Source organism: Oncorhynchus mykiss, chromosome 28 (genome assembly GCF_013265735.2).
Source record: "Oncorhynchus mykiss isolate Arlee chromosome 28, USDA_OmykA_1.1, whole genome shotgun sequence".
In the NCBI taxonomy this organism is placed as follows: Eukaryota; Metazoa; Chordata; class Actinopteri; order Salmoniformes; family Salmonidae; genus Oncorhynchus; species Oncorhynchus mykiss.
In genome coordinates, this window is record NC_048592.1 from 14,252,729 (window position 1) to 14,278,762 (window position 26,034).

Genomic DNA, 26,034 nt, shown 5'->3' on the forward strand with positions numbered 1-26,034 from the left:
AGTTTTTTCTCGAGTTCCCAGTTGTCTTGAACGTACTGAAGTCGGAAGTCGGAGATTTCCGAGTTCCCAGTTCTTTTGAACAAAAACGGTCAGGGTGAAGTCGTCTCAAAACAAAGCAATTTAATTAAGCACTGGGAGTAATGAGTGGGATTCACATGCAAAAGTGATTGCTTTTGATAAAAACCCTTTATCTGCCTTCCCAATGAAAACTAGTTTGAAAATTCAAACATAGCATAGGCCTATATTTTATGGAAAATAGATGCTGTATGTTTCTGGACAATGCACCAAGCTGCCTTGTAGACAACATGACCCAGCAGCACAGCCTCGCAGATTACTGTTCGATTTGAGAATGGTGCTACTCACTCACCGCTTTTGCCCGGTCACGTCATGGGCCATAGATTGGTGTCACGCGGCTCAGCATAATCGAATCCACCGATTGTAGAAGCTGATGACGTGGACAACCGACACATATTTTCTTCGACAAGCGTTGCTGAAGTTGATGGGTTTGATCTGGAGTGATTTCGACCTGTCATAACTTGATGCGTTGCTCATTGAGGACAGCTGTATGTGGGCATCGAAGTAACCTAAGCGCTCAAGTGCCTCTCCCTCTCTCCTTGTTTTGTACATGATAAATAATGCATGCGCGCATTTATTTTATTATCATACAATAACACCATTTTTACAGATAATGCAATATGTTATTTAATTTCTTAATGCTTCATGTTTTATATTTATTTTAAATTACGCAACTATGCATCTTGTACTTCAAATGAAGGGTTTAATCTTCAAGATTCCTATTCCAAGTTGGATATGATAAGTACAGTATATTTAGTTTCCACATTTGCTAAATTAAACTCTAAATCCAAACAAGTGTCATGTGTTTGTTTAAACGTATCTTGTAAGGCTAGGAATACCATATATAATTTTCTAATTTTAACAGTTTAACTTTAATCCGTCACCTCGCTCCTACCCCGGCTCGAACCAGGGACCCTCTGCACACATAGACAACTGACACCCACGAAGCATCGTTACCCATCGCTCCATAAAAGCAGCGGCACTTGCAGAGCAAGGGGAACCACTACTTCTAGGTCTCAGAGCGAGGACGTCACCGATTGAAACGCTATTAACGGTACCACCGCTAACTAGCTAGCCATTTCACATCGGTTACACTCATCATAAAAAAATATTTCCCTTGGCATTACTCTTAGCACACAGAAATTATATAAATTGTCACAGAAAATCTATCAGATATTGGTCAATCATAGTGTGCCATTTGCAAAAGTGTATACTCTGGGTCAGGGGTGCAACTTTGGTTTTAGAAGGGGGGAAACAACTACTCTTGGTGCCTGTTTCCCAGACACAGATTAAACTCAATGGATAATCTCCATTAAGAACGCTTTTAGGCTTAATATGTGTCTAGGAAACGGGCCATTAAGGTTCTCAGGTATATATCATCACAGCGTGTGTAGTAATGTCTGTGCAGGCACTCAAAAAAAAAAACTATGAAAGTGAATAACAAGAGGAATAATTTGTCTTGGACCCAACAGCTGGTTGAACCATTGCTTGTAGGAAAGAAACACAGCTAATTGTTGTGTTGCAGACATTATTTGGTTCTTGGTGCTGAGATACTTCTTCCTCTGCAGGGGGCAGGCAATCAAGTCCTACGTAGAAAGGAGGAAGACAGATGATGGAGTGGCATGTCAAGCAAGAGCAGGGGAGCAGACACAGAGGACAGAGCTGGCAAATCAATGAGACGATGGTATCCGTTTCAAAAATCAGGAGCAAGAAAGCATGAAAAACATTAGCATTTAAGATGACCTTGGCTGAAGTTAGTCAAAGGCCTTTTCTTTGGCCCAAGGGATTATTTGACAGACTTTCAGATGTTCAATACCAGCTGATGCCTGCATGTTTTTCTAGACTGTTTTTAATTCTTAGTCTTCAATTTGACATAATTCCCTATTTGACAGGGATCCTATTTTACTGACAATAGCTTACTGTTTCCGAGCCAGTCACGGGTGCACCTCAGCCACGCTCAAGGTACTAAACGACATCATAACCGCCATCGATAAAAGACAGTACTGTGCAGCCGTCTTCATCGACATGGCCAAAGCTTTCAACTCTGTCAATCACCATATTCTTATCGGCAGACTCAGTAGCCTCGGTTTTTCTAATGACTGCCTTGCCTGGTTCACCAACTACTTTGCAGATAGAGTTCAGTGTGTGAAATCGGAGGGCATGTTGTCTGGTCCTCTGGCAGTCTCTATGGGGGTGCCACAGCGTTCAATTCTCGGGCCGACTCTTTTCTCTGTATATATCAATGATGTTGCTCTTGCTGCGGGCGATTCCCTGATCCACCTCTACGCAGACGACACCATTCTGTATACTTCTGGCCCTTCCTTGGACACTGTGCTATCTAACCTCCAAACGAGCTTCAATGCCATACAACACTCCTTCCGTGGCCTCCAACTGCTCTTAAACGCTATTATAACCAAATGAATGCTTTTCAACCGTTCGCTGCCTGCACCCGCACGCACGCCCGACTAGCATCACCACCCTGGATGGTTCCGACCTAGAATATGTGGACATCTATAAGTACCTAGGTGTCTGGCTAGACTGTAAACTCTCCTTCCAGACTCATATCAAACATCTCCAATCTAAAATCAAATCTAGAGTTGGCTTTCTATTTCGCAACAAAGCCTCCTTCACTCACGCCGCCAAACTTACCCTAGTAAAACTGACTATCCTACCGATCCTCGACTTCGGCGATGTCATCTACAAAATAACTTCCAATACTCTACTCAGCAAACTGGATGCAGTTTATCACAGTGCCATCCGTTTTGTTACTAAAGCACCTTATACAACCCACCACTGCGACCTGTATGCTCTAGTCGGCTGGCCCTCGCTACATATTCGTCGCCAGACCCACTGGCTCCAGGTCATCTACAAGTCCATGCTAGGTATAGCTCCGCCTTATCTCAGTTCACTGGTCACGATGGCAACACCCACCCGTAGCACGCGCATGTCACTGATCATCCCTAAAGCCAACACCTAATTTGGCCACCTTTCCTTCCAGTTCTCTGCTGCCTGTGACTGAAACGAATTGCAAAAATCGCTGAAGTTGGAGACTTTTATCTCCCTCACCAACTTTAAACATCTGCTATCTGAGCAGCTAACCGATCGCTGCAGCTGTACATAGTCCATCGGTAAATAGTCCACCCAATTTACCTACCTCATCCCCATACTGTTTTTATTTATTTACTTTTCTGCTCTTTTGCACACCAGTATCTCTACCTGCACATGACCATCTGATCATTTATCACTCCAGTGTTAATCTGCTAAATTGTAATTATTCGCCTTCCTCTTCATGCCTTTTGCACACAATGTATATAGACTATTTTTTTTCTACTGTGTTATTGACTTGTTTATTGTTTACTCCATGTGTAACTCTGTGTTGTTGTCTGTTCACACTGCTATGCTTTATCTTGGCCAGGTCGCAGTTGTAAATGAGAACTTGTTCTCAACTAGCCTACCTGGTTAAATAAAGGTGAAATAAAAATAAAAGCCAAGAGATACACACCTACTGTATGTGGGCAGTTATACAAAAGTATGAGTGCAATGATCTCATCTAGCAATGGTTGTCTGCTTTTTTTATTCTAGCTGGGATGGTATGTGATGAATTAGATGCAGTGAGCTGTCAGCAGTGAACTAGTATCAGACAATAAATGTGGAGCAGTTAACCATGCCTATGGGAATTCATAGTGCTAGCCCAGAATCCAAACTGATGTGCTCCATTTCACCATTGTTTCAGTTGATTCCAGGCTATGCAGTGCCAGGTGCCTTTCATAAGTGATGGAAAAAAAGAAGCAAGAAAGAGCTCATAGAGACAACATTCTCATGTTGTGTCAATTCTTTATTATGCATCATCACCAACATGCAAAATCACTGATATGAACTAGCTCGAAAATCATACTACATATATTTCACACATTTATGATTTCAAATTGGCTTGCACCACTTATTTAAAAGTGACTGGGTAACATTTTACACACACAGATCTCAGGTATCAAGAGTGTGACTGTGAGCGTCTTTGAGTGTATGTTTGAGAGAGATTTGTGTGTGAGTGAGCAGAAAAATGCGAATAATTTGGTCAGAACATTTAAATGACAAAGCAACTTCAAAATCTATGGTAAGACAGTAGATATTGATTCTGAAACATGGGAAACAAACAATGTTCTCCATTCTTGCAAGTGTAAACCTTTGAAACTGAAGTGCTATGAACAATGTTTCCATTCTATTCTTCTTTAAGGTATTGTACTTCCTACTCCAATTTCATGTCTGTCATCACATCTTTAAATCTCAAGCAGGTATTAGTAAAATAAACTCAACTATAACTCTTCATCAACATATAGCTATTAGTTAATGAAATCCCTCAGTAGACAATATCACTTTCCAGCATCAGATTTATAAAAAGTTCAGCTTGTTCTTCCTATACGGTCTCATTCGCTTAGTATAGCCTACAGGCGCAATACACCAGGTGGAATTCAGTTAAATATGCAATGTGGCAAACACAAAATGCAGAAGACATAAATAACATTGTCCTTCTGCCACAAAGTTCTTACCTAATATACAGTGCCTTGCGAAAGTATTCGGCCCCCTTGAACTTTGCGACCTTTTGCCACATTTCAGGCTTCAAACATAAAGATAAAACTGTATTTTTTTGTGAAGAATCAACAACAAGTGGGACACAATCATGAAGTGGAACGACATTTATTGGATATTTCAAACTTTTTTAACAAATCAAAAACTGAAGAATTGGGCGTGCAAAATTATTCAGCCCCCTTAAGTTAATACTTTGTAGCGCCACCTTTTGCTGCGATTACAGCTGTAAGTCGCTTGGGGTATGTCTCTATCAGTTTTGCACATCGAGAGACTGAAATTTTTTCCCATTCCTCCTTGCAAAACAGCTCGAGCTCAGTGAGGTTGGATGGAGAGCATTTGTGAACAGCAGTTTTCAGTTCTTTCCACAGATTCTCGATTGGATTCAGGTCTGGACTTTGACTTGGCCATTCTAACACCTGGATATGTTTATTTTTGAACCATTCCATTGTAGATTTTGCTTTATGTTTTGGATCATTGTCTTGTTGGAAGACAAATCTCCGTCCCAGTCTCAGGTCTTTTGCAGACTCCCATCAGGTTTTCTTCCAGAATGGTCCTGTATTTGGCTCCAACCATCTTCCCATCAATTTTAACCATCTTCCCTGTCCCTGCTGAAGAAAAGCAGGCCCAAACCATGATGCTGCCACCACCATGTTTGACAGTGGGGATGGTGTGTTCAGCTGTGTTGCTTTTACGCCAAACATAACGTTTTGCATTGTTGCCAAAAAGTTCAATTTTGGTTTCATCTGACCAGAGCACCTTCTTCCACATGTTTGGTGTGTCTCCCAGGTGGCTTGTGGCAAACTTTAAACAACACTTTTTATGGATATCTTTAAGAAATGGCTTTCTTCTTGCCACTCTTCCATAAAGGCCAGATTTGTGCAATATACGACTGATGGTTGTCCTATGGACAGAGTCTCCCACCTCAGCTGTAGATCTCTGCAGTTCATCCAGAGTTATCATGGGCCTCTTGGCTGCATCTCTGATCAGTCTTCTCCTTGTATGAGCTGAAAGTTTAGAGGGACGGCCAGGTCTTGGTAGATTTGCAGTGGTCTGATACTCCTTCCATTTCAATATTATCGCTTGCACAGTGCTCCTTGGGATGTTTAAAGCTTGGGAAATCTTTTTGTATCCAAATCCGGCTTTAAACTTCTTCACAACAGTATCTCGGACCTGCCTGGTGTGTTCCTTGTTCTTCATGATGCTCTCTGCGCTTTTAACGGACCTCTGAGACTATCACAGTGCTGGTGCATTTATACGGAGACTTGATTACACACAGGTGGATTGTATTTATCATCATTAGTCATTTAGGTCAACATTGGATCATTCAGAGATCCTCACTGAACTTCTGGAGAGAGTTTGCTGCACTGAAAGTAAAGGGGCTGAATAATTTTGCACGCCCCATTTTTCAGTTTTTAAATTTGTTAAAAAAGTTTGAAATATCCAATAAATGTCGTTCCACTTCATGATTGTGTCCCACTTGGTGTTGATTCTTCACAAAAAAATACAGTTTTATATCTTTATGTTTGAAGCCTGAAATGTGGCAAAAGGTCGCAAAGTTCAAGGGGGCCGAATACTTTCGCAAGGCACTGTAGCTAGTACTATTTAACTACTATATGTATGGGTGAATTAAACAATGTGATTTTGACAGTGATGAACATTTGCATTTTAACAGTGGCAGAAACAATGTTAGCTACATGTTGCATTGAAGGTTTGTCTGTACCCCATCCAAAGGTGAGCTAGGCTAATCAGCTAAGGCAGTGCACACAATATGAGATATGTCAAAAGAAATACATTCTCTGACAAGCCACTCTTTCAAATTGTTAAAAGCAAAAGATAAAAGGTCAAACAACACATACAAAAGCCAAACAACACCAGTAGTTAAAAATCCTTGGACTGGTAGGCCAACCTGGTCATAGCGGTCAGACGTACTATAGCTAACCTCTAGGTTATAGACAGTTGTGCCTCAGTTTACACATACACCAGGTTAATATTTGGATTCAAAAGCAATCTCACTGAAACACAACTGCCTGGTTTGCCCACCATACACCTACAACATATACTTGCACAATTCTTTAACAGCTCTTACCTAAACATAATATGATTAAAAATCAACAAATACTTCCCAATAAAGTTACTTGATTTTATGGCACCGGTGGTATAATAGACAGCTCTGTTGTTATATGATCTCTCCATATCGGTTCACAGTATTCACTTAAATATGCTGTTGGTTTTAAAAATAGATCTTTACATAATATAACTATGTACTCTATTGTTGGATTTAGCAGTGTCATAACTTTGATCCTTCCTTCCTGTCACTTTTTCTTCAGCTTGACTTGGAGATCATGCATGCCTGCGGACCATCATCTCCTCATAAGCCTCTCAGTGCCTTCTCTTCTCATCCATCTTCCAGTGTTTTTCTACTTTTGTTGCTTCGCATATTGTTTACCTGTTCAGAGGATAGGGAGTTAAATACTGAGTTGGCATATAGTGTAGTGAGAAATTGTGAGAAGATGTAGAAGACCACAGAGTAATGAATTAGGCTACTTTACCACAAAACTGGTTCAGCATGGTCATTGCTGCAATGTCACCTGTATAGCACCAGGAACATAGCCAAGACGAAGAGAGAAGATTTCAAATAATAATATAAGGAATATGTTTTGTAATGCACCATTTCCCCTCGTTTTAAATATATTTAACCATAGCTCACCATGCGGGTTTTCTCTTGCTCCTGTCTGTGTTTTAGTAGTTCCTCCATCTTCAGCTCATCCTCCAGCACCTGAACCAGGTCGTTCTCATAGCACTCCTCCTCAACTCCACCAGTGTTCCTGCCACCAACACTATGGAGGTAAATCCAACATTACCATACTAAAATCTACTGTATATGATTGTGCAGCCTTTATAGATTCCTAGATTCCTAGATCTGCTCCAGTGCTTGACGTGGACTGAAATAGGTGCCAGTACTCATTTTGGGTGCCGGTACCATTTATATTCAGGTGCAGAAACCCCTCAATACTTTTGAGCTAATATTCTATATGAGTTGCAAGAACTTAGTTCCGGTGAGCTTCTGCCCAAGTCAAGTACTGATCCACATACTGCATACTGCATCAAATCAAACTTTATTTGTCACATACAACAAGTGTAGACCTTACCGTGAAATGCTTACTTACAAGCCCTTAACCAACAGTGTAGTTCAAGAAGAGTTAAGAAAATATTTAACAAATAAACTCAAGTAAAAAATGTAAAATAATAAAAAGTAACACAATAAGATAACAATAATGATGCTATATACAGGGAGTACCGGTACGAGTCAGTGTGCGGGAGTACAGGTTAGTTGAGGTAATTTGTACATGTAGGCAGGGATGAAGTGACTATGCATAGATAATAAGCAGCGAGTAGCAGCAGTGTACAAAACATATGGAAGGGGGTGGGGGTCAATGTAATAGTCCGGTGGACATTTGAGAAATTGTTCAGCAGTCTTATGGCTTCGGGGTAGAAACTGTTAAGGAGCCTTTTCGTCCTAGACTTGGCGCTCCGGTACTGCTTGCCGTGAGGTAGCAGAGAAAACAGTCTATGACTTGGGCGACTGAAGTCTCTGACAATTTTATGGGCTTTCCTCCGACACCGCCTAGTATATTGGTCCTGGATTGCAGGAAGCTTGGCCTCTGAAGCGCCTTACGGTCAGACGCCGAGCAGTTGCCATACCAGGCAGTGATGCAACTGGTCAGGATGCTCTCGATGGTGTAGCTGTAGAACGTTTTGAGGATCTGGGGACCCCTGCCAAATCTTTTCAGTCTCCTGAGGGGGAAAGGGTTTTGTCGTGCCCTCAGTCGTGCCCTCACGACTGTCTTGGTGTGTTTGGACCATGATAGTTTGTTGGTGATGTGGACACCAAGGAACTTGAAACTCTCGACCCACTCCCCTACAGCCCCGTTGGCCTCGTTGATGTTAATGAGGGCCTGTTCGGCCTGCCTTTTCCTGTAGTCCACGATCAGCTACTTTGTCTTGCTCACATTGAGCTGTAGTCAATGAACAGCATTCTCACATAAGTGTTCCTTTTGTACAGGTGGGAAAGGACAGTGTGGATGGAGTGCGATTGTGCCATTGTTCAGCCACGACTTGGTGAAACATAAGACATTACAGTTCTTATTAATGTCCCGTTGGTAGGATAGTCGCAATCGTAGGTCATCAATTTTATTTTCCAATGATAGCATGTTAGGAAGTAGAATGGATCGCTTGTCTACGGATTCACAGATCTGCGTCCTCTTTTACTCTGTCTTTTCTTCACGCAAATGACCGGGATCTGGGCCTGTTCCCGGGAGAGCAGTATATCCTTCTCGTCAGACTCGTTAAAGGAAAAAGCTTCTTCCAGTTCATGGTGTGTAATCGCTGTTCTGATGTCCAGAAGTTATTGCTGGTCATAATAGACGGTAGCAGCAACATTATGTACAAAATAAGTAAAAAAATAAGTTACAAACAATACAAAAATCTAACAAAATAGCACAATTGGTTATGAGCATGTAAAACGTCAGCCATCCTCTTCGGCGACATCTATACAATGGCATACTGTATTTACCGTGGTTTAGTGGTCATCTGTGCTAGAAGATCAGAAGTGGGAGAGGAGACCAGTTCCATGTTGCTCTCTGTCTCACTTCCAGCCTCTGACGGAGACAACACAGTGTTAAACTGTTGAAATGATGAGCAAAGTATACTTTCAAAAGTCAGATAGAAACAGTGAGACTATAGTATCACCTGAATTGAGCTCTTTAACCAATGAAGACATGGTGTTGGTGATGGAGTCAGCAGCAACAAGAAGGTCATTTCTCAAGTTTCTCCTGGGGCCTGGAGATAGAACAGAGCCTCTGTGAAGACTGTGGCTCTCCAGAACCAGAGTAGGCCAATCCACTCTCATCTGTAAAGTTGTGTATGTGTGTGTGTGAATACATGCATGTGTGTATTACCCTGAGCAAAGGCCTCCTGCACGTCTCCTCCCACACCCATGAGTGAGTCCTGAGGGGTGTGAGTGGGTGTGGTGCCGGCAGACTCTGACTGGGTTGGCATGGGGATGGGCCGGCTGACTGCGTGGCTGGGGGATGAGCGGGGGGAGCCAGGCCCTTGAGTCTGAAACAGGAAGTAGGGGTTTTAGTGTGACTCTAGGTGTCCCTTCCTGTCACTGTTTCAGTAGTAGTAGTAGTAGTAGTAGTACACCAGTGCAGTAACAACCAGTGATTATCTTGATCAACATTGATCTATCTAATGTTGGTGGAGCTATTTTTATACTGAATGATTCTGTTATGAATCTCTATAGGTCTGTATGGGGAAATTAAAGTGGGGATTGTAGCTTTGGTCAAGAAAAGCTCAAGGTCCTACTCATCATCACGGCTTAAAACCTCCAATAAATATGTTATCATACCCATATGTCAATTACAATGTTATAAGACCCAGTAATGGAGCAAAAAATCCTCAAGTTCAGACCAGCTGTGCTGAAAAAGCTGTTAGGTTATGCATATAAAATCATAGTTAAAAAATACATCCATAAATGGTGAGCAACAAACATTGCACACATGCCATAATGAATTGTAAGTTCATTTAGTAGCAATTTTCATGAAATCAAAATGATCTAAACATTTAACATGCTGTTAGTTCAACTGACTGCTGCATTTTCATTTCCAATGAGAGCTGATCACATATTGTCAGCAAAACCACAAACAAACACAATATAATCACATTCATTTGTCCTCAAGTCTCTTCACATCTCTTTGAAAGAAGCATTAGTTATTTTTAGGTTTTACAGACAGACTTACAGCTTGCTTCCTTTCCTCCTCCTGTTAAGAAAAAATGTTATTCATTTACTGTCCCAAAAAACACACAATAGCATAATCATTCAATGAAGACAATTTCTTTCACATGTAAAAACCTATTGGGATTTTCTGCCTAGGCCTAAAGCAAGTCTGATGCTAGCATGCTAATGCTAGGTAGGGCTAACTAGAATTGCATTGATCCTTTCAGTTGAGTAATTAGATTGATAGCCTTACCACTTAATCCAGTAGAGTAAGCAGTTTATGTCAGAATTCTATCCATTATTGTTGCGACTGACTCCGGCTGAATATTATCCTATATACAGTTTTATTATGTGAAAGTGATGTTGGTTGTATATTGTCAGTGGTCATAATCCTATGATCAAAACAATGTCCTTGGGTAGACAGACCAGAAGAAGGTCTGTTAAAGCGTATATCTCGATATCTTGACATGGAAGAAATTGGGGAACACAAAGTCATTTTTGATAAAGACAGAGTTATGGGCTATGGTCAGAGGATGAGAAGGGAAGACCTGTCAAGACCAGAGCAACACCTCAGGATTTACTAACACCAGGGAAATTCCGCAGTGAAAGTTGAAGTGCGCCCTCTAGTGGGCAAATAATGAAATGTGCGTTCTATTTTCTCTCCTCCCCAGTCCATCCTGGATTTAGCTGGAGGGATATTTGTGGGCAAAAATGCGTGATATTGCAGCGGCAATTCTGATATTTAGCATGGTAATATGCAATGATTTTGTCCAATTTGTCGCAAAAAATGCGCTGACGAAGGAACGTTTGTTGACGTTTGACTTGATTGAAGCATATTGGCCCAGCGTCGTTAGGGTTTGGCCGGGGTAGGCCGTCATTGTAAATAAGAATTTGTTCTTAACTGATTTTCCAAGTTAAATAAAGGTGAAAAAATAATAATAATTTTTTAAAAAACGTGGTAAATGTTCGCTGATTGGTTGAATTTGCGAGCCCTCTTTTTGTACTGCGCTGCAGGGTCAGTTTTATGCAGAAATAGTGCGGTGTTTGGTACAATTTTCAAGCCCTCGCAAATACTTTTGCAAAAATGTTGCGATCACAGAATCGCGAATTCTGGAGGGGACTTAGTAGACCTATATTATAGTAGAAATTAAACTGTATGGCATGCATAGTGCGTTCTTACGCACCTTCAGCAGCAGCATCAGCTGCTCCAGCTGTACCATGAGTTCCCTGCGACTCTCCTGCAGAGCAGACATCCTCTGCTCCAGCTCATCTTTGCGTTGCCTGGTTGAGGAAAAACAACCATTATATATATATATATATATATATATATATATATATATATATATATATATATATATATATATATATATATATATATATATATATATATATATATATATATATATATATATATATATATATATATATATATATATATATATATACACACACACACTACATGACCAAAAGTATGTGGACACCTGCTCATCGGACATGTCACTCCAAAATCATGGGCATTAATATCGAGTTGGTCCCCCGTTTGCTGCTATAACAGCCTCCACTCTTCTGGGAAGGATTTCCACTAGATGTTGGAACATTTAGCTACAAGAACATTAGTGAGGTCTGGCACGGATGTTGGGTGATTAGTACTGGCTCGCAATCAGCGTTCCAATTCATCCGAAAGCTGTTCGATGGGTTTGAGGTCAGGGCTCTCTGCAGTCCAGTCAAGTTCTTCCACACCGATCTCAACAAACCCTTTCTAAATGGACCTCATTTTGTGCACAGGGGCATTGTCATGCAGAAACAGGAAAGGACCTTCCCCAAACTGTTGCCACAAAGTTGGAAGCACAGAATCGTCTAGAATGTCATTGTATGCTTTAGCGTTAAGATTTCCCTTCACTGGAACTGAGGGGCCTAGCCCGAACCATGAAAAACAGCCCCAGACCAAAAAGTGCTCTTCACTGAAGAGTTTTGTCTCACCAGGGGTGATGGTCGGATTCACGTTTATCGTTGAAGGAATGAGCGTTACACCAAGGCCTGTACTCTGGAGCGGGGTCGATTTGGAGGTGGAGGGTCCGTCATGGTCTTGGGCGGTGTGTCACAGCATCATCGGACTGAGCTTGTTGTCATTGCAGGCAATCTCAACATTGTGCGTTACAGGGAAGACATCCTCCTCCCTCATGTGGTACCCTTCCTGCAGGCTCATCCTGACATGACCCTCCAGCATGACAATGCCACCAGCCATACTGCTCGCTCTGTGCGTGATTTCCTGCAAGACAGGAATGTCAGTGTTCTGCCATGGCCAGCAAAGAGCCCGGATCTCAATCCCATTGAGCACGTCTGGGGCCTGTTGGATCGGAGTGTAAGGACTAGGGCTATTCCCCCCCAGAAATGTTAGGGAACTTGCAGGTAACTTTGTGGAAGAGTGGGGTAACATCTCACAGCAAGAACTGGCAAATCTGGTGCAGTCCATGAGGAGGAGATGCACTGCAGTACTTAATGCAGCTGGTGGCCACACCAGATACTGACTGTTACTTTTGATTTTGACACCCCCTTTGTTCAGGGATACATTATTCCATTTCTGTTAGTCACATGTCTGTGGAACTTGTTCAGTTTATGTCTCAGTTGTTGAATCTTATTATGTTCATACAAATATGGACACATGTTAAGTTTGCTGAAAATAAACGCATTTGACAGTGAGAGGACATTTCTTTTTTTATTGAGTTTATATGCACACATTTAAATGTCCCTTTACATGGTCAGGAATGATTTTTTTTAAAGAAACTTGATATGGGTCTACCTGAGAAGACGTAGCTCGGCCAGCAGAGTGGGGTTCTGTTGGGCGGTGCCCGTTGGCGGCTGGGAGGCCTGCTCGTGCTGCACTCGCAGGCGCTGGATCTCTTGCAAGATCTCTCTGTGACACACACGTACACACATGCCAGTTGAAGCTAGTATATCACATATGTAAACTTTTTGAAGTATAACTGAACAAAAATATAAACGCAACATGTAAAGTGTTGGTCCCATGTTTCCTGAGCTGAATTACAAGATCCAAGAAATGTTCCATAAGCACAAAAAGCTTAATTAACTCAAATGTTGTGCACACATTTGTTTACAATGAATTAGTTAGTGAATTCTCATTTGCCAATATAATCCATCCACCTGACAGGTGTGGCATATTAAGAAGCTGATTAAACAGCATGATCATTACACTGGTACACCTTGTGGTGGGGACAATAAAAGGACACTCTAAAATGTGCAGATTTGTCACACAACACAATGCCACAGATGTCTCAGGTTTTGAGGGAGTGTGCAATTGGCATGCTGACAGCAGGAATGTCCACCAGAATTGTTGCAAGATAATTTACCATAAGCTGTCGAAACTGAGGAGGAGTCTTTCTGTCTGTAATAAAGCCCTTTTGTGAGCAAAAATTCTGATTGTCTGCCCCTAGCTCCCCAGTGGGTGGGCTTGGCTCCAAGCCCACCCATGGCTGCGCCCGTGCCCAGTCATGTGAAATCCATAGAATAGTGCCTCATTTATTTATTTAAATTGACTGATTTCCTTCAACGAACTGTAACTCAGTAAAATCGTTGAAATTGTTGAATGTTGCATTTTTATTTTTGTTCAGTATAGTTTTGTTTTGTGCATTTCAGATGGTGTGTTTTGGCTTACAGGTGGGGTCTAGGGACGGCAGGTAACCTAGTGGTTAGAGTGTTGGCCCAGTAACCAAAAGGTTGCTTGTTTGAATCCTCTAGCTGACAAGGTGAAAAATCTGTTGATGTGCCCTTGAGCACGGGACTTAACCCTAATTGCCCCAGGGTTGCTGTTGATAATGGCTGACCCTGGCCGTGAACCACTTTAGGGGGAGTTGGGATATGCAAAAAAACAGATTTCCAGTTCACACATGCATATAATATACAAACTTGTACATACATGTGTGAAATAGGACATTTTCTAAGCACCAAATTATTATTCTTATTATTATTATTAACAGCTAGCTTGACTACATTAAGTCTACCACAACCACATCAAGTAATTTGACTTGCTGTCAAATTGTTCTGGTACTACCATGAAAACAGGGCTACAGCCAAGGGCTGTCACTAGGGTTGGGAAGTATACCGTATATACCGTATTCCTCAGTATTTTGAAATGCTCATGGTATGATTTTCAATACCGTAGGAAAAAATGTGTTGTTTTGTTTTTGAATACATTTTCAAATGTGTACTTTTTAAATAAATACCTGCAGTCAACTTGTGCATTAAATAGATGAAGCAAATCGCATTTTTCATTTTACCTGTTAGATCATGTTTTATCGTGAAGCTTACCGGTAGTTCACCAAAACAGCTGTTGAGCCAGTCACGTGTGGTTGTTAACAAAGAAGCAGAACAGAGTCATATTCCCCTGCAGCGCAAGTTAGTGAGGTGATCAAGTTAAACTTGTATGAAATTGACTGTTTTGTCAGCTATATATCTTAACACTATTAAGTTACCAAATAAATTCTATCCAGCTGCGTACTTGGTTTTCTAACTTGCTAGCCAAGGGGCTGATGTTACCTTGCAAGATCAAGCTTCTTAAATCTTGGTAATAGTAGAGACAATCCCCTCCTAGCTTGACATCCCTGCCGTCTTGTATTTGTTTTGTGTGTGCAGCAAAATGTGAGCAAGTAGCCTTTTCAGAATCTTGAATACATTTATGAGCTCGTTAGCATTTACCTAGCATCCACTATATACTTAGTACTTGTTAGCATCTGGTTAGCTTTTTGGTTACGGAATTCTTGGGGGCTTTTTCCCCATGCGCCCGACCTGTCACAGGAGTCGCTAGAGCACGATGGGACAAGGCCAAACCCACCCCTAACCCAGACAACGCTTGGCCAATTGTGCGTTGCCTCACGGGTCTCCCAGTCATGGCCGCCTGCAACACAGCACGGTGTCGAACCAGGATCTGTGGTGATGCAGTGCCTTAGACCGCATGCGCCATTCGGGAGGGGAGGCCCATTGGGGACTTTTTTTAACATTTACATTTTTTGGGGGGGGATCACCGGTAATACCGTATACCCGGGATGGCACAGGCACGGTATGAACGTGTATAATCGTGTAACCGACAATTATGGACAATAACTGTGAAAAAACAACAACGTCACAATCGTAATAATAATTTTAAAAGAAGGGGAGTTCAACTTTATATTCAAGTAGATATAGTTCACCCAATAGCAGTTTCATTTGTACAAGTGGGTAAAGTTTGGTGCAGTTCTGCTCATTTTACGAGCAGAACGGCATGGTCGGGAGGATATGCTTCATTTCCAAAAGTTCCAAGCGGTCAAAACCATTCATAAAGCTGTGTTGTTGCATTTTTTTAGTGTTGTAGCTAATTTTGAAAAATGCATTAGAAGTTCAAAACACTTTACAACAAAAATTACAATTATGATAATAACCGTGGCTATTTGCATGACAATTGACTGTTACCCAAAATTCCATAATTGTCACAGCCCTACTACAGCCTATTAGAATAACTTGCGACCACAGCTTGTGTGAGAAGCACATTGGGTAGAACATTAAGTAAGCTATCACCATTCTTGTAATTTGGCACGATTGGCAGGTTTGTAAAAAAGAGGCGAACAGAGAGAGAAAAGCGAATTCAGAGGGAATCCATCCCTGACCTGTTTTTGCTCTCCAGCTCGGCAATAAGCTGCCTCTGCTGCTTGTTGGCGTCCAGAGTGAAAGAGATGTCGTTGGGGACCCTCTGCTGCTGGGCTTGTTGCTGTAAAACACAGAGGCACATGACATGATCATGACATTACCATAACACACATGACATTATCTATTGTACTGAGGTTAATCCTGCTGATGTCATTTCCTTATTCAAAGCTACTCATAAACCACCTCATACGCTTAGGGGCACAAGTTTTTCCTGACTGGGTGGCCTGACTCAGGGCCCACGCTCAACTTTTATCTTCAGAGACAGACAATTGGAACAAATGTGTATTTGTGCTGTGCACATAAAGATGTCAGGTTGCTAATCATGGTATTTTCTCCCTCTATGCCCTCAGAGAGCATGTGTCTCACCACGGCGGCTCCGTCAGAGGCTAGTCTAGCAGCGTAGCGGGCGATGAGACTGTGCTCTTCATCCTGGTGGTTACTGCTCTCCAGCAAACTGTTTACAGGTGGAGAGAGGAGAGGAGACAGAGTCACACTTCCACCTATATATTTACCGCAGCCAAATATAAAAAGTAGTTCTGTACTGTACTTACATTACTGTATATACATTGGGAAAGAATATTTCATGGGAATTTCCTCATGGAAATGATAATTGGAACAGTGTGTCTGTTTAGTTAAGTATAATGCACAGTATTTACATGCAAACACTGTTAGTTTGTTTGTCAATTGGAGATGCTATTTAGGGACAAATCATAGCCATTTTGCCAAAGCCTTAAAGCAGCTAGATACCAACGCGCGCACACACACACACACACAAACACACACACACACACACACACACACACACACACACACACACACACACACACACACACACACACACACTATACGCACTAAAGAACAACATTAAGCTTATACAAATGCTAAGGAAGGTAACATGCAATTGAAACTGTAAGTATTTTTAATCTGCAGAAAGATCTCTAAGATGATACTACTACACAGCGTCAAGAGAGGCGGAGGCAGCAGGAGAGAGGAACAGCAAGGACTAAAGCAGATGATTCCAACAATCTTAGCACCCTTACAAAATAGTCCATTTGGATGGATACTTCAGTAAACGGTCAGTAGCTTCCACTGGATCATTTTGTTAAGGTCTGAGTTTTCTTTCAGAGAAAAGGAACAATCCCAATACTGTTGAAAACTTTGAGCTCTATTGTACAGCATTTATTGCAACTCATGAACACGCACTAAAGTCCAAGAATCTAAATCCAATCAAACAATTTAATGTAACGGCCCAAGTTGTTCTAATAGAGGACAAACATAAACACACAGATGTTCTCTGAAAATAACTGACTACTGCCACTTATCAAAGCAAAGGAAAAGCAGCAAATTCCAAGCTGTCATCATAAGCACATTAAAATGACAATTCTAGGGCAGTAAACTAGATTTTTACTACGTGAAGAGCAAAACAAATGCAACTTTCTACAGCCCTGTAACAACTTAATGAGCAAGATCATGTTGATTTAGCCTTCAAAAATGATTGCTAAGTAGCACAACAGCTGGCAAAAGCATTATGGTGAATGAAAAAAGTGTTACATTTTCTAATGGCTTAGCTACATTACTGTATGTCAGCTGTTAAAAGACACGTCAATGGTTTGTGAATAGACATTATTCATTTATTCTGCTTGATGTGAGTAATGTATGCAGTATTAAGGCTTGTAGCTCCAATTAATAAAGGGAGAGCCGTGCCAGGGGTGGTGTAAATACAATGTGAATACAGTGCCTTCAGAAAGTATTCAAACCCTCTGATTTTTTCAACATTTTGTCATTACAGACGGAATTTAAAATGGATTACATTTAGATTTTGTGTCACCGACCAACACACAATACCCCATAATGTCAAAGTGGAATTATGTTTTTATAATTTTTTTACTGTAACGGGGTGAGTGACTGGTTGCCCGGGAAGTCAGAAGAGCAGAGATGGGTGATAACAGGAGAACTTTAATATACACCCTGGCCCAAAGGCACAGGCGAGGAGGCAGCATAAAGCACAACCACGGTAACATGAACCGGATTAAACAAAACAAACAAAGCTAGCGCAAGTCAGCCTGTAGTGTAACACCCTAGACAAAGAACAATTCCACACACGGACATGGGGGAAACAGAGGGTAATATACATATAGTCTGATGAGGGAATGTGAACCAGGTGTGTGGGAAAACAAGACAAAACAAATGGAAAATGAAAGGTGGAGCGGCGATGGCTAGAAGACCGGTGACGTCGACCCCCGAACGCCGCCCGAACAAGGAGAGGGAACGACTTCGGCGGAAGCCGTGACATTTACAAATTAATTAAAAATGAAAAGCTGTTTTCAGTCAATATGTATTCAACCCCTTTATTATAGCATTCCTAAATAAGTTCAGGAGTAAAACTTTGCTTAACAAGTCACATAATAAGTTGCATAAACTTTGTGTGCAATAATAGTGTTTCAAATTACTATATATTTTGGGGGGTTTACTTTTACCCCTTTTCGTGATATCCAATTGGTATTTACAGTCTTGTCCCATCGATAGTGGCCATAGTCAGCTTGCAGGCACCCGGCCCGCCACAAGACCGCAATCTGACAAGTAAATCCCAGCCAGCCAAACCCTCCCCTAACCCGGACGATGCTGTGCCAATTATGCAAAGCTCTTAGAGACTTACCCAGAAAGACTCACAGCTGTAATCGCTGCCAAAGGTGATTCTAACATGTATTGACTCAGAGGTGTGAATACTTATGTAAATTAGATATTTCTGTTGTTCATTTTCAATACATTTGCTAAAATTTCTTACATTTTTTTTTCTCACTTTGTCATTATGGTATATTGTGTGTAGATGGGCGAGAGAGAAAAAATATTTGACCCATGTTGAACTCAGGCTACAACACAACAAAATGTGGAATATTTTCTGAAGGCACTGTAGCTAGTAGTTTCCACTGTTACTTTTTTTCCACTGTTACTTTACAGACAGGAATCCAGACTAACCATGACGTGGGGTTGTGTTGTAGGAGATTCACATACAGCCCAATGAGAACATGTTCATCAGCCAGTCTATCGGCCACATCGAGACTGTAGTTTAACCTGGAACAGTGTAGGGTTTCAGAACACAAACACAAACGGCACACATGATGAGAACAAGGAGAAAAGAGGACCGGACAAGAACAGGTCTGGAGAGAGACACAATGTCTTCTCAGTCATTGAATGATCAATAGAAGAAAACACGAAACTGTGTTATGCTATCCCTGTTGTATTCTCTTTAGATACTAATACTATGGATAGGAATGTGATGCTGTACCTGTACTGCATTTTCAAATCATTTACAGTACAGAAAGAAGAGAAAAAAAAACATGCATTTATATCTCTAATCCTGTATCATAATCCCTTTATGGGAATTGTTATCTGAATAGACAGTGTTTAGGTTTTCAACTGTGAAAGTACTATAAGTAAATGAATGTCAAAACATTGATATGTCGTTCATTTGACATGTTGAAAAATGTGCTAAATAACCCATAGCGCCAAGATGCAAAGCGTCGTCATGCACTAACTGCCACTCTGTCTGATAAAGCTAATGATTTCAATACGATTGTCAAGGCAAGAATGAGTGATTTTTGCTAAGTACTGTTTGTTTACTACTGACTCACAAGACCAAAACCCCACCTTAACCACATCGTCAACAAATGACCCCGTACAACCTCTACTAATCATCACATCCACTGAAGGTACATATCTTTAGAAACCTGGCTCTACAAATGAGTTCAGTGTTTAAACCAATGGAGCCCTTTGTCTCTTTCCTTAAACTAGCATCAAGTAGAGGTGCAGCTCCGATACATAGAGATGAGGACTCACTGACGCCAGATAACTATGCATGTAACTTCTCCTGTAAATTTCCCTGGCTCGCTCAGTGTGTGTGTGTGTGTGTGTGTGTGTGTGTGTGTCTGTATCTACCGTGCACTTGAACTATTCCTGAGTCCAAGGCTGACGCTACCAGCCAGCGAAACAGAAAATAAAAGGATATAAAAAGTAAGTCAAAAGGAGTGTAGTTGTATGTTAATCATTGTAAAAGAAACTTGAGAGACTCCAAGCTAGTATTAGTGACTTGCAGCAGTTAGCTTCACTCTCCCAGGTAACGTGGGACACGTCTGAAAATGACTGTAATAGATACTCTACCCTAATGAATGGTCAATGGTCTTTGTTATGCATGCACTATCTAGCATCTTTCAAATAGCCCCTTGAGTATCACTGTGTAAAACCATCTACACTGTAGGAAACCAGAAGAGTGAATGGCTCCACTGGGACCATGAGCACTACAGTGTACGCTCTATAATGACTATATCTACGTCTGAAATGGCACCATATTCCCTATAATAGAGCCCCACAGGCCTGAGCATGGTCAAAAGTAATGCGCTATATAGGGAATATTGTTCCATTTCAATTAAAGCCTATATCTATCTAAATTAGTTTGTGCATGCATTTGAGTCACCAAACCATTCTCACAGGCAGTAGGCACCCTTGGATCACTGGGTTACTTACCCCCTTCCTTTCAACAGATCTGGAGCAGCCCTAGCCAACTGTTTTCTCTGCTCAGCTTCATTATTCTTGGTTTTATAAGGCAAGCTATTTACACCAGACAAAAGAGTGAGACCGCGAAAGGAGCAACACACACAAACACAACAATTGACCCAGGCACACACAAACACAACACTCACACTCACACACACCTCCACCAACACTCTACCCTGTACCAACCAGCCAGATACAACCATACAGGTTTACAGAAAGGACTGGTTAGTAGAATTCATACGGGTATATGTGGACTTTCAGGGGACTTAAGTGGATGTAGTAATCTTTAATCTTAATGAATATGTACAGTAACCTGATTCTGCATACGGCCTCGTTGCAGTCTTTCTGATCTCAGATACTTACTTCTTAGTGGAGTAAGGGTTCCCTGACGTGGGCATGGAGTGGGAGAGCATGAAGTCATTGGTGCTGTTCATTGGTCTGGGAGGCCTGTGCAGGAGACAATCTTTATCATGTTCAAACAGCCAACATGACAGAGAGTCTATGTGTGTGTGTGTGTGTGTGTGTGTGTGTGTGTGTGTGTGTGTGTGTGTGTGTGTGTGCCTGTGTCTTTCTGATCTAGGTCTCAGAAGGCTGACGGAGCATTGAATGGGTCTGGGGAGTCAGGGCAGTTTCTGATTGTGACAATATTGTTATGTAAACAATGCGTGGGTGTGGATTCCCTCTTCACTCATCCAAAGGTCATTGACTCCTCATAATCTTATTGTTTACATGACCTAAAAAGGTATTCACATGTGGCACAAAGGAGAGTTGGGATAACTGATGCAGAAATCGGTAGTAAACTGCACACAAGTAGGTTGTGCTAAAACTGAAGTGACGTTCAGGAGCTACAGGGCATAGTATACTGGGACAAAATAATATTGCACTAGCTACTAGTAATATATTACACTACCTTCTATATTACTTGAGTTGATCTAAATGTACTACAGGTATATTCTACATATTCTAGGCAAATATTCAAAGCAAACTTACCAAGTGTCTCTATTTTGCAGCAAGAAAAGAACAAAGACATTTGTTACGATCACCCATTCATGCACTACAAAGGCCACAGTGAAGTGGTACAACTGAATTCACTTCCACATGAAAAGGGTCTAGATGACCAAATCCATATTTGTCTGTCAGCCATTAGAATGAATTGCCACTCGTTTCCCACACTACAGACTGGGCTCAGCTTAGCTGTTAAAGTATCAAAGACATACTGTAGTTCTAGAAGACCTTGTCTTCATATTGTCTCTGTTGATTTTCCAGCAAAAAACTGAGCAAAGATAAAGCATCTGTTTTTATCAATTGTGGTTATTCCTACAGCTAACATGAATTGATCATGTGCATCCGACAACTGACTGATTGTTATTACTTGAGTGTTAGAAGCATGTAGTGTAATGTATATAAAGGCAATTACAAAACATGTAGATATACAGTACAATTCATAACGTTTCAACATTTACTTTGGGGATAAGGGGCTAGTTAGGGATGATGGGATGGATATGAAATGTATTCAAATTGAAAAGGAGGATTGTGCTATTGAATACAAGTTTTACTATATTACTGTAGGAATATAATAGAATACCTACACAACTTACACCATACTTACACAATGTGGGCTAGGTTCAGAGGTTTCTCTGGCATGTCGGGAAACATAGGGTGTAAAGGTTCTCTGCTGGATGCACAGCTCAGAGACTTGCTGAGAGCATTAGATAACTTCTTAGCAGGCGATTTCTGGGAGAAACCCAAAAAGATGCTACGTCTGATTTCGAGAGGGCAGGGAGAGGCACTTAAAAACAGAGTAATGACTTTCAAAAATGTGATACAGGACTAGATGTCATTGACCAAAATGTAAGAGAATCGAATCACAGTCTCATCACCATCCCCATAGCACTGCATCGGGTGAAGCAAAGCGGAAATGGCTGCTGCACTGGCTGGCTGGCCTGATGATGTCACCCCCCCCCCCCCCCCACCCCCACCCCCTTACCCATGAGGTGTACTCCTTCATTTGGTGCTGGTTGCTATGGGAACCGCTGGCATGCCCCCTCCAGAAGCAGTCCTGACACAGCTGGTAATTATGACATTGCTGGCAGCGGTAGCGGAAACCCATCATACTCTCACTGTGGCAGTAAGAGCACTCGACCGGGTGGAACACTGCAGGGGGCATGGCACACACACAAACATGTGCACGCACACAGACACACAAACACGTGTATGGGGATGCACGTACACACACACATACACACACACGTGCAGATATATACCACACACAGACACACACACACACACACACACCAAAGGTTGTTGATACAAACACATATTTGGTGCAACCAATATCTTTATAAAAAAAACAATGGCACTGGGATGTTTTGCAGGTCTATTAGACAGCATTCTTTTGATTTACATCAAATAAGGAAGGGTGTTCTGTGATCATCAGTGTGTGTAAGACTTTAATTCTGTTGTCAGTTCCTTGTCATTCATGAGGGGTTGGGAGGTGGGCGATGGTGGAAGGCTGCGTGTGTGTGCTCGCTACTGTATGTTTACTGTGTAGTGACTCAATGCGATGATATGAGACAAAATGACCCATCATTCCTACCCGCAGCCATCCCATGAATGTGTTAAATATGCTGTGGTGGCTCACCATTCTCCACATTAGCCAAGCGATGCATGAGTGGTAACCACACCAGACACTGAGGAGGAGGGTCTGACATCAGCGTGTCCAGGAATGTGTTGAGGGAGACCTTTTTCTGTCAACATACAGTAGAGGACGGGGTTACACATCAAATACAGGTTTGGCATATGGGGTAGTACTAGAAAGAAAATACAGTGGGATGATGGGATGTTTTATACACAATTATACACAGATCCATACAGTATCTATACCAATAGTGTGTTGTATACAGTGCATTCAGAAACTATTCAGACCCTTTCCCTTTTTCAAAATTTTGTTACGTTACAGCCTTATTCATCGACCTACACACAATACCCCACAATGACAAAGTGAAAACTTTTTTATTTTTTTAACAGAAATACATTATTTACAAAATTATTTACAAAATTGAACTCAGGTGCATCCTGTTTCCATTGATTCTCCTTGAGAGGTTTCTGCAACTTGATTGGAGTCCACCTGTGGTAATTTCAATTGATTGGACATGATTTGGAAAGGCACACACCTGACTATATAAGGTCCCACAGTTGACAGAGCATGTCAGAGCAAAAACCAAGCCATGAGATCGAAGAAATTGTCCGTAGAGCTCCGAGACAGGAATGTGTCGAGGCACGGATCTGAGGAAGGGTACCAAAAAATGAATGTCTGCAACATTGAAGGTCCCCAAGAACACAGTGGCCTTCATCATTCTTAAGTGGAATAAGTTTGGAACCACCAAGACTCTTCCTAGAGCTGAGGGATCGGGGGAAAGGGGCCTTGGTCAGGAAGATGACCAAGAACCCAATGGTCACTCTGACAGAGATCCAGAATTCCTCTCTGGAGATGGGAGAACCTTCCAGAAGTACAACCATCTCTGCAGCACTCCACAAATCAGGCCTTTATGGTTGAGTGGCCAGATGGAAGACACTCCTCAGTAAAAGGCACATGACAGCCCGCTTGGAGTTTGCCAAAAGGCACCTAAAGGACTCTCAGACCAAGCTTGTAGTCTCATACCCAAGAAAGCTCGAGGCTGTAATCGCTTCCAAAGGTGCTTCAACAAAGTACTGAGTAAAGGGTCTGAATAGTTATGCAAATACGATATTTCATTTTTTAAAAATACATTTGCAAAAATGTCTAAAAATCAGTTTGCTTTGTCATTATGGGGTATTGTGTGTAGACTGATGAGGAATAAAACAAACGTAATCAATTTTAGAATCAGGCTGTAACAAAATGTGGAAAAAGTCAAGGGGAAAAAGTCAAGGGGTCTGAATACTTTCCAAATGCACTGTACTGTACATTCAATTTACTTGAAAATTGATGTTCATTTTTTGTGTAGATGGGACTCTCACCTGCTGTGCAAAGCAAGTTCTTGTGGCTTGCTCAGTATAGCCAAAGGAAGGTGCCTCAAAAACAGTCATTGGTAATTTGAGAACCTCCCTCAGAAACTGGTCAAATTGGGAGTATACCATTATGCCACCAGGGTCTGATATCTGTGAAAAAATATCTGGGCAGAAAATGGGGGGGGGGGGTTACTCCAAAATATATAATTAATTGATCAAATTAATTGTCAGCTGTCACCATTGTTAGCTAATTGCAGCAATAGGCAGTGCAATCACTGAAACAAAACTAAAACAAATGAGAGCTGGGTAGCAATCCGTAGTAATTACCACAAAACATAAGCTAAAATGCCCTAACCCATCATTTACTTTCCCTATCAGTTGCTGTGGCTGCTCTGCTGCAATAAATTAGTGGATTAAGTAATAAGCCCTATCCTTTTTATTATAAATAATTACTTCTCCCAGCCATGAATAGTTATTTGGTATTTGTTTCATTATTTGTCCATTGTTGATATAGTCCAAACCTAATCCCAATTGAGATGTTGTGGAAGGACTTAAAACGAGCAGTTCATGCTTGAAAACCCCAAAATGTCGCTGAGTTAAAGCAGTTCTGAATGCAAGTGGGCCAAAATTCCTTCACAGCGATGTGAGAGACCGATTAACAACTATAGGAAGCATGGTTGCAGTCATTGCAGCTAAAGGTGACACAACTAGTTTTTGAGTGTAAGGGGGAAATTACTTTTTCACACAGGGGCATTGGGTGTTGCATAACTTTGTTAATTAAATAAATATAAGTAGTATATATTTTTTTGTTATTTGTAAACTCAGGTTCTGTTGATCTAATATTAGGTTTTGGTTGAAGATCTGATAACATTCAGTATCAAAAATATGCTAAAATTTAGAAAATCAGAAAGAGAGGCAAATACTTTTTCACGGGACTGTAGGCCTATGATACGTCAAAAGGACTGTAGCCTACTGTTCAGATTGGTTAAATGGAAACTGAAATCTGAACACTGACTGTAGGTCTACAACCTCTCACATAGCCTTAATATTAACTCCCTCAGAATTAAACATTTCTTGCAGTAAAATGATACACCAAATGTGGGCTACATTTTAACTTGGGAACAGGCGTGGAGAAATGTATTTATTTTGGTATCTTGAGAGAATGTGAATGTGCAGTTAGATATTGTCTGTAGAGGTGCTATCTTAATCAGCATCATAAAAGCTGATCATATTGCAACCACATAAAATATGCATCCAAGCCGAACTGAAATCTTATCAGAAACATGTTGGGTCGTTTTCACAGCTTTCTATTTTCTACAACCGGTCAAACTGATGTAATTTGGAAATGTTTCTAAGAAAAT

At 41.3% G+C, this 26,034-nt stretch overlaps 1 protein-coding gene across 15 annotated transcripts in view; it reads right to left on the minus strand.

Moving 5' to 3' along the window:
* Positions 1–6,778: 6,778 nt before the first annotated feature.
* The window catches only part of dtna (dystrobrevin, alpha), a 33,043-nt gene continuing 13,787 nt past the window's right edge, over positions 6,779–26,034 (minus strand). For 3 of the 15 annotated variants that reach the window (XM_036966267.1, XM_036966265.1, XM_036966269.1), the window contains exons 6-24: positions 24,683–24,837; positions 23,328–23,433; positions 22,674–22,840; positions 22,296–22,420; positions 21,677–21,685; positions 21,050–21,133; positions 20,657–20,740; positions 19,112–19,207; positions 16,502–16,589; positions 16,096–16,196; positions 13,239–13,352; positions 11,623–11,719; positions 10,461–10,481; positions 9,618–9,777; positions 9,409–9,498; positions 9,233–9,317; positions 7,367–7,496; positions 7,209–7,247; positions 6,779–7,105 (exon numbers count right to left, since the gene is read on the minus strand). In XM_036966267.1, the coding sequence (XP_036822162.1) occupies positions 7,230–7,247; positions 7,367–7,496; positions 9,233–9,317; positions 9,409–9,498; positions 9,618–9,777; positions 10,461–10,481; positions 11,623–11,719; positions 13,239–13,352; positions 16,096–16,196; positions 16,502–16,589; positions 19,112–19,207; positions 20,657–20,740; positions 21,050–21,133; positions 21,677–21,685; positions 22,296–22,420; positions 22,674–22,840; positions 23,328–23,433; positions 24,683–24,837 (1,730 nt within the window). In that variant the 3' untranslated portion in view covers positions 6,779–7,105; positions 7,209–7,229. The remainder of the gene's footprint in view (positions 7,106–7,208; positions 7,248–7,366; positions 7,497–9,232; positions 9,318–9,408; positions 9,499–9,617; positions 9,778–10,460; positions 10,482–11,622; positions 11,720–13,238; positions 13,353–16,095; positions 16,197–16,501; positions 16,590–19,111; positions 19,208–20,656; positions 20,741–21,049; positions 21,134–21,676; positions 21,686–22,295; positions 22,421–22,673; positions 22,841–23,327; positions 23,434–24,682; positions 24,838–26,034) is intronic. The other 12 variants (XM_036966266.1, XM_036966271.1, XM_036966273.1 and 9 more) reach the window with 12 other exon arrangements.